Source organism: Drosophila mauritiana, chromosome 3L, assembly GCF_004382145.1.
Source record: "Drosophila mauritiana strain mau12 chromosome 3L, ASM438214v1, whole genome shotgun sequence".
Classification (NCBI taxonomy): domain Eukaryota; kingdom Metazoa; phylum Arthropoda; class Insecta; order Diptera; family Drosophilidae; genus Drosophila; species Drosophila mauritiana.
The window spans coordinates 6,950,437-6,965,421 of NC_046669.1; the positions used below are offsets into that span (position 1 = coordinate 6,950,437).

Genomic DNA, 14,985 nt, shown 5'->3' on the forward strand with positions numbered 1-14,985 from the left:
GTTGGCGGGCACATTTCAAAAGCAATCATGAAAATACCACAATAAAAATACTAGCCTCAATCGGTTATATCTTATACGTAGTCTTATACCTAACAATTAAATAGCAGGCTTCGAAAAAATGTAACCGTTTAATATTTCAAAAATGTGTAAAAATTAATTAAAAGCTGCCCGATATGCAATTATTAAGATCCCAAAACATTTTCAAAAATTTGTCTAAATTTCTTAATATTTTATATTTTTTAAAATTTTCGATGTTTTGAAACCGTAATATAATTGTCTTAGACTTACACATTCGGACGAAATTCAAAATGAAAATTAGATCAAAAGATCATATTTCACAATTTCGTAATAAAATAAAATGATTGTATGTTTTTAAATATACGCAATATATTTATAATATTGTATAGAATATTAATGCATATATGCAGAACAAAAGTAAAAACAATTTCGCAATAATAAGAAATATTTTTGAGGTTACGTTCGGGAATGAAATTATGTAACATTAAAAACACGTGATCAATGGAAGTAATTTCCCAAAAACCCATGAAAGCGATTTTGTTAAAAATAGCTCAGATGACGTCACCTTTATCGTGTGCTTGTATGAGTATGTGACTGATAAAGAAAGGCAAATGTTTACAGTCCGAAAGTCGCGATAAGCTTGGCGCCAAAGTTGCCTATAAAAGCTCATCGACCGAATGCCGCAGAAGCCAGTCAAATTCAAGTGTTCAAGTGAAGCAGTCGCAACACAAGCAACAGATCCAGCAGCATCAGCAGTTACAGCAGTTACAGCAGTTGTATCCAGTTCACAGAAGCAGCAGTGAAGCAGTAATCAAAGTGTTAAGTGAATTTCTTATCGGGTCAGGTGTAAACTAGTGCAAAAATGTCGCAATACGATAACGTGGCACGTGAGCAAACTGCGGCAAATGCAGGGCCGGAGGCATGTCAAGGATGCCGCGGCCAAGTGCCGAGTGCCACGCCCGTGGAAGTGGAGGACATGGCCACCCCGTCGATGGAGCGGCTCATTCGAAAGGCCAACATGGCCCAGAAAATGCTGAACGATGTGATGAAACAGATCCAGAAGCAGCAGCAGCAGGAATCTCAGCTCTCCATCAAGGAGACCAAGTCCAAGCACCGCAGCTCCGATGGAGGTAAACGACGACACAGGGGACGCAAACATGGTCATGGTCATCACACTAGCCCATCTTCCAGTTCCAGTTCCGACCACAGTGACTGCGAGCTGATCCTGGCGGATAAGGAGGAGCACATGCCGCGGAGGAGACACATCCGGGATGACCGCAAGCGGGATCGTTCCCGGTCTCGCGGTCGCTCCCGTGGTCACTCGCGTGGTCGTTCTCATGGGCGTTCTCGTTCCAGGTCCTACACCGATTCCCGACGATCTCGAGCACTGCCCCTGGCTCTGCCCGTTCGGATTTCAGTGTGAGTATCTGGCTTCATTCAGTATTATCCAATATCCATTATCAAATATCCATTTTATATATTAAGTGTGCACAAAAAAAAACCAAAAAAAAAATTAAATAAAATATATAATATATAAAAAAAAATATTTATATGAATTTTATTAAAATGAAGGGTGGGTGTATGTTTGTTTTGGTTCTACCAGTTTGGTTAATACTTACTGTTCAGTTATTCAAGTTAATAAGTTACATTTGTTGATGAAATGCTGATATAGTCATTTGGCATTCATGTTTACCAAAGTTGTGAAATATTCGAACCATTTTTCTGAGCAAATATTCAAAGTTTTGAAAAGTAGTTTTTATGTCACCTTTTCCATCAGCGGACCAAGAGATAAACAATCGTTTGTTATTTTTAAATATTTCTTATATTTTTTAAATGCCGTTTGTTTTTACATTAATAGTTTTTATTTTGTAGTTGTTGTGCTAATTATATGTTAAACATAAAAATTGTTTCTCCCGCTCGTATAATTACTCGGTTTGTTCTCGTTTTGATTGTGATCTATTAAGTTAATTTCATCTTTTGATTTGTAGACTTTGCTGTGAGGTTGCTCCTTGCAGTCGCAACTTTTCGGTTGTTCTTAATAAATTCGTAAAATTCGATGTTAAATGTAATAAACCATTTCATTGCTTCGTACAAATAAATGCATATAAAAACCGACTAAAATCGCGTTAATCGCTATATAAACAAAGAGTGCTGCTGGCTCGTAAATTTTCCTTTTTGTTTTTGCTTTTATTTCAAATGAGACAGTAAAGAATTATGCTGTCTGGCTCGGGTTCGAATAAATTTTACCCAAGTGAACACCTTAATCTGCGACTTTATTTTGTGAATTCTGTGGCTCTAATTGGTATGTTCATATTTCGTGGCTGCTATTTACTCGCTTTTCATGGCTTGCATTATTTATTGTATATCCGTAATTTAAGAGAGCTTTGTCTAAAAACAAATTTTGGCACATGGTTTCCGAAATGGGTTCAATTCGTCCCTCTGATCCTCCTTCTACTCCTCATCGATTTTATTTGACTGTTTAATGGTTTCCTTATGCTTTTGTAGGCTAGTTAAAATACAGCTATGTACTCGTATTACTTTTGGATTATTCGATACGAACTAAGAGTTATATTAATTTGTAGTTTGTTTGTCTGCTCCTAACTTGGCTTTCGTTCCATTCGGCTGCTTGATTGAGTGTTTATGATAATTCGAAATTTAATTACGACTGGTATTTGATTCTCCTACAGGCTCATTCAATTTACTTCCATTAATTCGTTTTTAAAAACATTTATCTACAACTCGACGAATGACAGTTTATTGTAATGGAAACACTAATGTGTGATTACTGCGATATCATGTCATATTATCTATGAATACTGCTTTCTTGAATTCAAATTCAGCTGGCGACATATTCGAGTGTGTGTACATCGGCTATATCGAATACATTTAGTTAACATTTTCATTGTGGCTTTACTTTCCTTTGGGTTTCTCTATGTGAGTCATGCAACATTGTCAGTCCTTTGAGGGTTTTACTTTTGATTATTTACAGCATTTGCTCAATACTCTACATGTACGTGGATTCGCTAACAACTAAATGAGTATTCTTCGATTGTATATCTCGGTATATATCCTATATACATACATGAGCACACGACTGCCTCATAACGTAGACACGCACACAGGGACACACATCAATATACATTCATATAAATTTGTACACAGCATATATGTATATCTGAGTTTTCGGCTTAGTTAAAAATTTCAAGATTAAATTCCTCGTTTCATCGCCCTGGTGTACCACAAAACCGAAACTTATTGAACTACTTTAGGAGTAGCTTTTCATAGGCCAAACACTCATTGCTATTCGAGACTTCATCATCTAGAAGAAGGTCGTCCTTTCTACATACGATGAAAAACAGTTCGATTCGAATCGATTCGATACGATAGTTTGCGATAGTTTTGCAGTTAGTAGTTTGAGTTACAGTTTCGAGTGATATACGCATTAGTCGTTACGGATACTTAATAGACTACGTTAGTATATATATGTACATACAACATTTCTGGAAGTTCGACAACTGACCTGGGTTCTTTCTGGACACATGCCATATGCATTCACCTACATACATATACATATGTAGATACATACATACATACGTGGGTATTTAGCATGCACAATCGTTAATACTTATATATAGTATGACCTCTATAAATACGGGCAGGAGTTCATAATGGGAAGTGTTTCGATTCGGTATGTTTTGGTTTTTGGATGGTTGGTGCAGAATTTTGATACTGATTGTCCGAAAGTTTACTGAGTGTTCATCTGGTTGTTTCTTTTGGGGGGACAGGAGGGTATTACTTGGTGCGGGGCTCTTCCGAAAGTTTGGAGTAGAGGTTTATCATTTCAAGAGTGGTGTCAGGGAGTAAAGGGGAGCGGTTCTTGGTAAGGTAACAAATGCATTACAAAAATGTACAAAAACGGCCCGGCTGCTGCTAAATTTGTGGCTATCGGGGGGCCCGGTCTCATCCAATCTGCTGATCTTGCGATCAGATCTTACCAATGTCTCAGACGGATATCGAATAATCCGATTTCTCGCTAAGCAATTTTTGGCCAGGAGCGGGTGAATGTTGTTGGCGTTGTTGTTGCAGTGGCTGTTGTTGTTGTGGCTGCGGTGACTTTGAATGCGCTCGTTTGTGTGGTTGCTGTGGTGCCTGCTGCTGCTGCTGTTGGTGGTGTTGCTGCTGCTGCTGGTGATGCTTCTGCTGCTGTTGCTGCTGCTGGTGCTCCTGCTGCAGCTGGGAGGTGGTGGATGAGGGTCGGGACCAGAGCGATGACCTCTGACCCAGCTTTAGCTTCTTAATCGTATCCACATCGACCTCAACCTCGGCCAGCTCGATCCGTTCGCCCAGGCCGCCGTCCTCCGTGCGATGGAAGGCGCCGGCGTTGCACTCGGCCTGCAGCTGGAGCGGATGCAGCGTGCGCAGGATGCCGGCCCTGGATGCGTGTGTTCATTCGGGGAGTGGGAGGGTGGTGGGTGGCAATCGTTGGGGGGTGATGGGGGTGCAAGTACAAGAAAGGGTCCAGAGTTGGTTTTCTGATTGCAACCACAGCATTCAAGCATTCATTCGTTTAAAGACCTAGTGGTGTAGTTCTAGTCTGGTTGTGTGGTTGGGTGTGCGTGGGTGGGCACAAATTTCACGACCTGATTTATCAGCTTGTACTTCAAGGGCTTTACATTTTGATTTAAGTATACTCTCTTTTAAGTTTGATTTACAGATGGCTCAAGACTCGTATGAACTCGTATGCTACAATATGTGCATACTCGAATCCAAGAATATGTCTCTGTATGCTATCCAGTCACTCAGCTGAGCCACCAGGTCGTGAAAAGGGTCCTTAACGGGCCCCCTCGGGGGGACCACACACCTCACCGTAGGCCAGGTCTCATGTCTGATCGATTGGGTCCATGTAGGTGCAGGAGATCTCGCCGCTGTCATAGCCGAAACCGTCCATGGCCTCCATGGCACCACCAACGTATTCACTCCCCCCATTGGCCGTATCCTATTTGGGCAGCGTGGGCGCTGTGAAGAACTTGGAGGAGAGCATGGCCGTCGAGGGGTTGAGCAGCGTGCCCGGATGCTGCTGCTGCTGCTGGTGGGGATGCGATTGCTGGCTGTGGTTGTGGTGGTGCGGTGGCTCATGCGCGGGCATTATGGACTTGTGGGGTATGGGGCGGAACTGTGAGGAGGGCGGCATGCAGGCTACCAACGGGCTATTGCCGATCCCGTCCAGCCCCAACAGCTCCTGGCCATTGGCCTCCAGCTGATGGAGCTTGGGCGTGATCAGTAGGGGCTGCTGTTGCTTCAAACTACTACTGTTCGGATTGGAGCTACTATGCTGGGAATTATTGGTACTACTATTCTGCAACTGCTGCTTGTGGAACTGTTTCTGCTGCTGTGTACTGATCGATGGCGACTTGACCAATGTGGGTATGTGGCACTGTATGGAGTCTTGCGATTTGAACGTGCTCGATATGGATTTCAGATTTCCGCCGCGCGGCGATAGAATTTTGTTCGAATTGCTGGATGTCGATGGTGTGGCTGTCGTATTGGTGGCTGTGGTGTTCGTGTTGCTGGTGGTGTTGTTGTTCATTTTGTTGCTGTTGTGGTGGCGCGGTGTGGTATTGGTGGAAAACTGATATTGCTGATGATGATACCTGGAGCGACCGCGGCGGGGCAATGATTTCTGTTCGGACATTGGTGACAGATCGGAGGAGGTGCTTGATTGTGCTCCATGGTAGATGATGCCTACGATCAACGGATCAATGGTGTATCAATCGCAGCGCAGACGGAGATGTTAGTGGGGAAGAAAAGAACAGAAAAACAAAGAGCGGGCTGATAGAGAGTTTTTTTTCTTTGGCAGGGATACAATACATAGATAAAAAACGTTAACAAAAACTTAACAACTAACTTAGCACTATCAATTACAAAATTGGGTCTTAGTCTTATTGGTTGGCCTGATCTTAGTATTTCGTGTGGAGTTTTGTTTGGTGCAGTTTGGCCTACTACAGATATGTTATCGAGATATTGTGGTTTGGAAAGTGTTGTATTAGTCTAGAGTCTGCAAAAACAAAGCAACACAAAAAGAGAGTTCAGCTGGCAGAATACTTTAGGATAAAAGCCTGGGAACTTAGAACAAAGGACGTCTGCAGTGAAACCCATCTCAATATCAAGTAATTTTTCAGAAAACATCAACATAATTTCACTTTTGAGTGGACGTTCACTGCAGATGAATTGAAAATCGTGGGACGTTCTTATAATCAATTTTAAATATATTCAATAATATATAGAACTTTCCCATCCCTGACTTACTGTGCTTGATCTTGCCCTCGTGCTGGTTGGAGGACTCGGTGCGACTGGAGGTGAGCTGGTCCTGGTCCGATTCCGACTCCTCGCTCTCCGGCTCCGTCTTCCTGGAGTGGCGCCTCCGGTTCTTGGACTGCACATGGAACATGGAACAGCGGGAAATTAGTCTGGATCAGCATCTCAGTGCGCGGAATTTATGCAGCTAGCGACTACAAAGCGCCTGGGGTTGGAACGCTTCTCGAACAAAAGAATGGGTAACTCAAGATTGGCAGGTGACATGGATCCAGGGCGTTGAAGCCCCTTAGCATGATTTACGGCATTGCAATTAATGTGAACTGAAGGGCAAACAAATACACGAGCAACATGGAACAACATAAAAAGCACGTAGTAGTACACTCAGAAAAACACTAATGAGTGGCAGGACCACATTCGATCAATCGGAGTACTTAGTAGAAGGAGAGAGAGAGCTAAATCAAAGAAATGAATAAACAAACGCACGATATTATGGAACGGTGAGGTCTGATAATAATTATGAATTGTCTTTAGTGGACGTTGGTGGTGGTGGTGGTGATGGGTGGTGGTTGTTGGTGGGTTCAGTACCGCGGCTGGTGGTGGCGACGAGCAGCCCTCGGCCAGGGCCCGCTCGTGGTACATGAACGAGTGGAGCAGCGTGTTGGCCGGACCGCCGTGGTGCGGCTGCGACATGTTGCCCCCAGCCTCCGACAGCTGGAAGGTGGCATACGGCGAGATGTCCTCGGAGGTTTCTGTGGAACAAGTCCTCGGGCGATTAGCGCAGCTGATCAAGTAGCAAGGCAACAGGGGTCACAGAAATCTCAAGGGCTTTGTTGTTGTCAGTTGGATAAAGAACTTCATGCTCAAGGGTTTCTTTCCAGGAATTACTGATTGAGACATAATTCGTATTCCATTGAAAATGAACGTCAGATGGACGTTTTCAAGTACTCCTTTAGTTGAGATTTCTGGCCACCCCGTTCCAACCAATCACTCACCTGGAATCTTATCGTTGTTCTGCATGGACACCTTGTGTATGGTGGCATAATACCGCTCCCGCTGGGCAGCCTCTGAGTTGGCTCGATTCTCGAGTGATTCCTTTTGAATTTGACTTTGCTCTGCGAGCGGTGGTGCATTTTTAAGCACTGGGTCAATTAGTTCAGCTCTGGAACTTATTGATATTGTATACTTACTGTGTCTGTAGCAAACGATGATCATGATGATTGTGCAGAACATTCCGGACACTGCCGCTATGGTTGGTATGAGCAGGTTAATATTGGCGAATATGACCGTGGTTTGACCACTACGGCCACGATGCATGATTTCCGGCGGCGGTGGATCTCCATCCTTGGTCAGGGTCACGAAGTTGAACTCCGCCTGCGAGATTCCAGCCACATTGTGCGCCTCCATGCGGAGTTGATAGAGCGTCGATGGTTGCAGATTGTTGACTACTATGCGCCGCTGCGGCTTCAAGGCATTGGATACTGCGGGAAAAATATGTAGTTCGTTTTATATATTCGTAATAAAGCTCGATGCGCTCACCTAGCACCCATTCCGCATCCGGATCGTCGGTCACCGCTCGGTACTGCAGGACGAAGTAGAGCAAAGGACATCCGTTGTCCGGCCAAGAGTGAAGTCGAACCAACAGCGAGGTCGAGTTGGGTGCCAAGAGAGCAGTGGAGGCAGGATGACCAGGCGATTGACCCTGAGTGCGCACGTGCAGAATGGTGCTGGTGGGCGAGGTGCCCACCTTGTTCTGGGCACTCAGGTGGATCTGGTACGTGCTGCCACACATCAGACCCTTGAGTTCATGACTGGAAGCATGTCGCGACAATTGCATCTCGTCCGTGTTGCCATTGGCTCGCCGGTAGAACAAGGTATAGCCGGTGATGGGTGCATTGCCCGTGAAGCCACACTTCCAGTGCATGAGGATGCTGCTCGAGGTGGCACTCGTTACATAAAGAACCGGAGCTGTAGGTGGCACTTGAACGATTAAGGTGTGCGTCAGTCGATCAGTTCCAATGCCGTTGTCAACCTGACAGCTGTAGTTGCCACCATCCGCCAGTTGTAGGCTGGAGATGATCAAATCCCCACTGTCCAGCAGCTGGGAGTTATGCAGTCCACCTTGCCGCAGTGCCACATCTGATTTGAACCACTCCCGTTTGGGTTTTCCGACCGCCGTGCAGGGTAGAGTAACGGTGGATCGCCAAGGTCTGACCACAGGACCACCGAAGGATATGATCCTTGCCGGTATGCGATTCGTGGTGATTTGTGAGGACACTCGGGAACTCTTGCCCTCGCCCACTCGAGTGCTGGCGGTCACCCAGAACTGATACTCCATATGCGGATGCAGTCCTTTGGCTTCGTAATAGGCCTGCTGCGATGGCAGACTACGTTTCTCATTGTTCAGCTCCTCGCGACCGTTCACCACACGAGTGTACAGACTGTACTTGGTGATCACTCCGTTCGGTTCATTGGGTGGCAACCAAGAGATATACAGGGATTGCGATGAGCTCGACACAACTTTGATATCCGCCGGAGCCTCGGGCACATCCTCTTCGCTGTGGCAAAACAATGGCTTCGATACCACTCCATCGCCCATACGCGTGTGGGCCAAAACCTGAATGCTGTAGTTGGTGTATTTGCGAAGTCCTGTCAGCACCATGGTGAGTGCTGTCGTTTTCCTCGACTCCACTTCGTCCTTGCTGGGCTGAATGTCATCGATGATGGGCTCGAATATCAGCTTGTATCCCTGCAGCAGTCCATTGGTGTGGTAAATTGGCGGTGGTTGCCAGGACACCTGAAGCGATTGCGAGGATAAGGCGGCACAACGCACGTCCTCCGGTGGTCGACTTGGAACTGATTAAAAAATGTTAAATTAAATCAATATATCAAGTTAGTTCCTAAAAACCCAATTTACCATCTTCCATGGTTTGAGCAGCGGTGGGTTCCGAAAGAGGTCCTGGCCCCACCTGATTGAAGGCCTGCACCACAACGGTATATCGGGCGAACTTAGCCAGTCCGCTGAGTAGTAGCTCCCCATTGCCTCCATCGCCATCTCCGGAAACGGAAGTGAAGTTGTATGCCGTATTTCCCGAACTGGACAGCTTGTAGCCGACATTGTAGCCCTGAATGTCACCATGTCGCAGTTCCGGCAATGGAGCCACCCAACTGATGAGCAGCTCGGTGGAAGACAAAGGTCGGGCGGAGAGACTTAGAGGAGGTCCTGCGGGTCGCTGCGGTTCCGTGCGAACAATCAGCTCCTGGCTGGGTGCACTGCGTCCGGCTGATCCTTCGGCAATCACCCGGAAAGCGTAACGAGTCGCCGGCTTGAGGTTCTCGATCATTGCATTGAAATGTGGCGGATCCTTGACCTCGATCTGCTGCCACTGGTCCACAAACAAAGCTGGTGGGAGAGAATCTAATTACGTTGGAAGCTTTACCATCTCTTCAAACTCTTGAATTCCAATCCATACTATACGTACGATCTGCCTCGCGGAACTCCACTATGTACTTGGTCACATCGCCAGTGCCCAAGGTTTTCGGTTGCCACTTGATGTTCACCGATCGACTGCTGATCATGGCCGCCTCCAGGACACTGGGTGGCAGTGGTGGCTCCTGGACCTGCAGCTGCACCAGCTGCTGATCATTACCATACAAATTGCTGGCCCGACAGAAGTACGGACCGCTGTCGGTGGCGTCCACGGTGCGGATTTGCAGCTCGGCGGACACTCCGTCTGGTGTGGCCTCCTGCTTCACCGAGATCCTGAAAACGAATGCAAAGTGCAGCGGTATTACTTTCGTTGCCCGCAGATCCGGCTGAGTGCACTCACTTGTAATTGGTTGACGGATTCAGCGTGTTCTTGCCCGAGCGCATCCAAACAATGTTAATCGGCTTGTCCCCACTGACGGCACATTGGAGCAGTGCCGTGTCGCCCTTTTTCACCATCACGGACCGGGAAGTGGATGAGAAGTACGGCGATGCTGAAAACGGCGAGCATTTTGCCCATTTTAATTACGACGTCGATTCCTCCGGGGCCACAGCATTGCAATTAACCAAATTGCCAGAGCAGAGCAACATCATCCTTTCCGCCAAATACTCACAGTTCACTTTCAGCTGGATGACCTTTCCGATGCCGGTGCCGATGCCATTGTTGGCCTGGCACAGATAGAAGCCCTCGCGATCCTCCTTAACGTGTTGAAGCAGCAGGGAGCCATTGCCCAGGAGCTTGGTGAAGGGACGCTCGCGGACTTCCTCGTACTCTCCCGACTTACTGCCTGTGGGTAGACATTGAAAGACCGAGTGGAAATTGGTTAGTTCTACTTGAAAACATACTAGATTGTACCAAAATATATACTCTATTCATTGATTATTACTAATCGAAGACGATATATTAGAAAAGTTGGGCTATGACATATGATTCCGTTTCTCCGGACATATTTTCTTATATAATTTTATAATTTATATGCAATTTGTAGAGTCTAACCTGTGGCCTTCTTCCACACTATGCTGGGTGTGGGAACACCCTGCGCCTGGCAATGCAGCATAATGTGGCGATTGCGCTCCACATTCGCGTCCACGGGCTCGACGATCCAGCGAGGCGGCACTACGGGGCGTATGCGTGATATGAAGAAATGGTTAGCTAACTCGGAAAATAGCTGGGAGTTCAGAACGAATGATTGAAATCAAAACTGCTAAGACATACAGTAAGAGTAATGGTTCTTAGAAAGAGATATAGAGAGAGACAGAGACAGAGAGGAAAAGTGAAGATTTCTGGCAAAGTAAAAAACGGCATAAAAGAATTTTTGCTGTTTACGATTTTAAGATTTTCATTGTGCCTAGCACAAATGTAAAAACTGGTTGAATAGTGGTAGCAATATTTTAGGAACTTTTCAACTAATATACAAAATGATATCTGTTTTATTTATTTTTTTTTTTTTGGGTGGATTGCTTCGAAATCAAATACAAAAAATAATTTCATATGCAACTCAGTCAAAAATGGAACAAAAATAATGTAGATTCTTTGATGTCATCATGTTTTAAGGAAAATCATTTAGGAATGTCCGTGGGGGAAAATGAATTCTTTTGGTTTTTGTTGGTGTGCAAGGACTTTATTTTTATATCTTTTCGTTTCGTTTATTCAAATTGATCGCTTTCTCTTTTGTGTGTTTTCTTTGATTCGCCCACGCTCTGTGCCTCACTGTTCGAAAAAATCGCAAAAAAGGCTTAATATGTTCTGGTATATTCGGCGCATAAATTAAATGACAAAGGCATGCCAGAAGCGAAATTGAAAATATATTTGCATAGAAATTATAGAATGCGCAACATAAATGTGAACGTGGTGGTGTGAGTTTCATAGTTGGACACGCAGCTAACAAAACACGAAAAAAGCGAAACAATAAAATGGGATTTCAATGCAAAAAAAATAAAATATATCAAAAAAAATCACCCACCATAGCGACGTTTTCAATAAATTATAAACTGTTTACTTAGCGGCTGCATTTAATTGCCAGCCTTTGTTTGTGCAGCAATAACGAATTAAAAAATGTTAATTAAAAATTAAACCCGAACAAGGAGCAAATTATAGAGCTCCAAATGAAATTATCAGCTGGCCCACGGCCCGGTATTAATTAAAATGATTTCTGGTTATTATGGCATAACATATTTTTTTTTTATTCTTTTGGGTTTTTCAAGGATTTTTTTGGCATAGTTTTGGGGTTGGTTTTATTTGGGGTGGCAGCGTGTCTAATTCGAATACGGAAAAAATCTTTGCACACAACAACAGCAGCGTCAGCCTGGGAAATGGAGCATTGGCAAAATAAATATAAATAAATTAAATTTTTGGAAAACTGTGTGCTTGGAGTTTTGCTCGAAAATAAATATAATTGCTCACACCCCAAGCTGGCTGGCTGGCTGGAAATTGGGCGGAAAAAGCTTAACGGAGCAATCTGTGTGTGATAGGAGGAAAACCCAAAAACGAATTAAAACGAGAGCTTAAGAACCGAGGCTTTGGATTGCTATGAAACGAAACTGAACGGAGAGCAAGCAAATCATACATAAATTGAAATTAAAATTCATTTGTCACAGCACTACGCGCATGCAGATGGCAACGGGCATAACTAAAAATTGCATTTCTAATCTGTACAAAAAAGACGTGCAGAAATGAAAAATGCAGCATGATGGCAGCCGCTTCTCTAGCAAAAAACAACCATTCTCAACTACATTAGCAAATACTGCGAAGCTTTAAGTTTCTTATCCATTTAGTTTCTCGGTCGGATCTCCGTCATATATTTTCTTTATTTTTGCGGTTTAGTTCACATTGCTCTGCAATAAGATTAGGTTTAAGCGGTTTCTCAGTCACACGCACGCACGCACGCACACAGGCAGCCACAGGCACTCACACAAGCGAAAGGGGTGGCTACACCGAAAAAAAAGTCGGGGATCAAAGCGAAATATCGCGAAATATGATAAATATTTGGAATTTAATTTCGAGACAGCACGTTCTGTAGATGCGTTTAGGAATTTAAAATAAATTATTTATAAAATATCATTTTTGAGGATATATCTTTTCAAAAACGATTGTAATTTTTAACCCTAAGAGCAGTGTTACTAAAATCTCGTATTAATTATCAATAAATTTGAATCCCCTGTCCCATTTTTTCGGTGTGGAAATATAGTAAGCGATTAGAGAGGCCAAAATCAAATTGGAAGCGTAAGCGCGAGTTTCATAGCATCTTCGAAGGATTTTTGGGTGGATTCGTTGCTTTTTTTTTCTGCGAACTCATTCATTTTCAGCGTTCGCCTTGTTTATTCGTTCGTTAATTAAGCACAGCACATTGAGCATAGTGGATGAAGTGGAGTTTTCGAAAGCTGCAAGTCAAAAATGAAGAGAGGAGCCAAGGGTAACAAAGGATATTCTGCATGTATCCTGCAGACCGAGCAGCATCGCACTGGCCGGCAACCGAAAAATAACTGGGGCATTGCGAATAAGGCAAACGAATCTTAAAGCAGCTTATTATCCATGTTTATGCAGGAGTATTTGTATAAATTATAAATTACAGCTAATCACAAAAAGCCGTGCGCCCTCCGAGAGCTCGACAAAATGGAAGGATTACCAATTGTTGAATTTTTGAATTTTGCTGGGAGAGCGCACACTTAACTTATGCAGCTAAAACCCGACTTGTCGTGTAAGAAGCATTTCAAATAATAGGCAGCAAATCAAAAGAGATATTCATAAGCTTTATAGGTAATTTGTTAGATTTTTGGTTACGAAGCGCATAAAAAGCAGTGCAGTTAAAACGTTTTACCTGGTGAGACGGTTGTCAAAAAAACCCACAGCGTGCCAAAGCGACTTAAAGGTGACGGGGGAACTCTTAATTGTAGATTAGTTGGGGTTTTCGGAGGTTTTTTAAGCGGTACGTTTTTTATATTGGAGTTATGGGTGGTTTTCTTAGTGAGAGTCAAAAAATCAAAGCGCCTTCGGGCTGCGCAACGTTCAGTTGCACCGGGGCTCAGTTACATAGAACTCGAAAAAAACTTGGCCAGCCCATTGTTATTTGTTGTTAAAAATCAACCAAAAATATCATCAACAACTGAAAATACCATTAAGAAGCTGTTCTTGAATACATCAGCGGGAAAGCAAAAAGTTATTGAGGGGCAAGTGAAGTTCGCTTAGTTTGTATTATATGTAGTGTGTTATTGTGTATTGTGTTTTCAGAGAAATAATATCGCCATAGCAGTTTGTTGTATCGAATAGTATTTAATGTCTAATTATTAATTTTTTGAAATTTCATATAGGAAATGTGAGTATCCTTGAGTTTTTAAAGAAAGATTTATATTGCGCCTATGAGTATGCAACGAAATTTGATTGAGCAGTATTTATGGGGTTTTGAAGAAGCTACAGAAGTTAACAAACTTTGATTTATTTTCAATTTTGATAGCAAATGGCTCCGATATTTGTGAGCTTTTCTCTTTTTGTGTTTAGTGTTTGGCTGTAGTGATGGGTACGCTAGTACGCTACCTTTGACCTGCAAGAGGGCCGTATACTTGATCTCGGCCGCCGGATTCTTGGCCACGCACGTGTACTCGCCGGAATGCGTGGCCGACAGCGACGGAATGCTCAGCAGGGAGCTGTACTGGTCTAGCATGGTGACATTGGCCCCCAAAAGGTCGGGCAGCGGATCACCGTCCTTCAGCCAGATGAGCTTCAGCGGCGGATCGCCCCTGGACACCCCGCAGACGGTCCTCGTCCGCATGCCCTCGGCCAAACCCTCCTGGAAGGCGAACGGTTCTATGCTCGGCGGCACTGCAAGAGGAAAGATCAGGCGAAACGGGTTAGGATTGGCACAGCTGGTCGGCGACACCTGAGCGGAGACACCTGGCGGACGCGAAATTCCCACGTTGATGCAGCAACTGATGATGATTGCTGATTGTCAATTTGTACGCTCTGTAAACCTTCGCAGTTTTGTTAACACATTCGAATCGAAAAACGCTACTTAATCTTGTACAAACATTCCGAAAGTGGAAACATCATTTACAAAGGATAGCAAGGATCGTATATATATATAAGATAATATGTATGTATATGCAATTCAATGGTTCTGTGTTACATGGTACATGAATCAAAGTGCATACGAAAGGAAACTCAACTACTTGCA

The 14,985-nt window shown here is 44.1% G+C and overlaps 2 protein-coding genes across 19 annotated transcripts in view; one reads left to right on the forward strand and one right to left on the reverse strand.

Annotated features, from left to right (window-relative positions):
* The first annotated feature begins 721 nt into the window (after positions 1-721).
* On the forward strand, positions 722-1,511 carry LOC117140137 (arginine/serine-rich coiled-coil protein 2). 2 transcript variants are annotated; one of them, XM_033302904.1, is made up of 2 exons: positions 722-1,148; positions 1,210-1,329. In XM_033302904.1, exons 1-2 carry the CDS (start codon positions 881-883, stop codon positions 1,239-1,241), a joined length of 300 nt encoding a protein of 99 aa, XP_033158795.1. In that variant the 5' UTR covers positions 722-880; the 3' UTR covers positions 1,242-1,329. The 2 variants fall into 2 exon arrangements, with proteins under 2 accessions (XP_033158795.1, XP_033158794.1); XM_033302903.1 differs by having other exon boundaries at positions 722-1,511.
* Positions 1,512-1,832: 321 nt separating this feature from the next.
* Positions 1,833-14,985, reverse strand: part of LOC117139688 (Down syndrome cell adhesion molecule-like protein Dscam2) — a 30,771-nt gene continuing 17,618 nt past the window's right edge. Inside the window, exons 10-22 of one of the 17 annotated variants that reach the window (XM_033302192.1) lie at positions 14,349-14,633; positions 10,815-10,934; positions 10,432-10,605; positions 10,161-10,311; positions 9,813-10,093; positions 9,248-9,733; positions 7,870-9,186; positions 7,521-7,811; positions 7,326-7,472; positions 6,919-7,082; positions 6,325-6,451; positions 5,670-5,760; positions 1,833-4,450 (exon numbers count right to left, since the gene is read on the reverse strand). In XM_033302192.1, coding sequence (XP_033158083.1) covers positions 4,021-4,450; positions 5,670-5,760; positions 6,325-6,451; positions 6,919-7,082; positions 7,326-7,472; positions 7,521-7,811; positions 7,870-9,186; positions 9,248-9,733; positions 9,813-10,093; positions 10,161-10,311; positions 10,432-10,605; positions 10,815-10,934; positions 14,349-14,633 — 4,064 coding nt within the window. In that variant the 3' untranslated portion in view covers positions 1,833-4,020. Of the gene's footprint in view, positions 5,761-5,786; positions 6,074-6,324; positions 6,452-6,816; positions 7,083-7,325; positions 7,473-7,520; positions 7,812-7,869; positions 9,187-9,247; positions 9,749-9,812; positions 10,094-10,160; positions 10,312-10,431; positions 10,606-10,814; positions 10,935-14,348; positions 14,634-14,985 lie in introns of those variants that run through there. The other 16 variants (XM_033302191.1, XM_033302182.1, XM_033302178.1 and 13 more) reach the window with 16 other exon arrangements.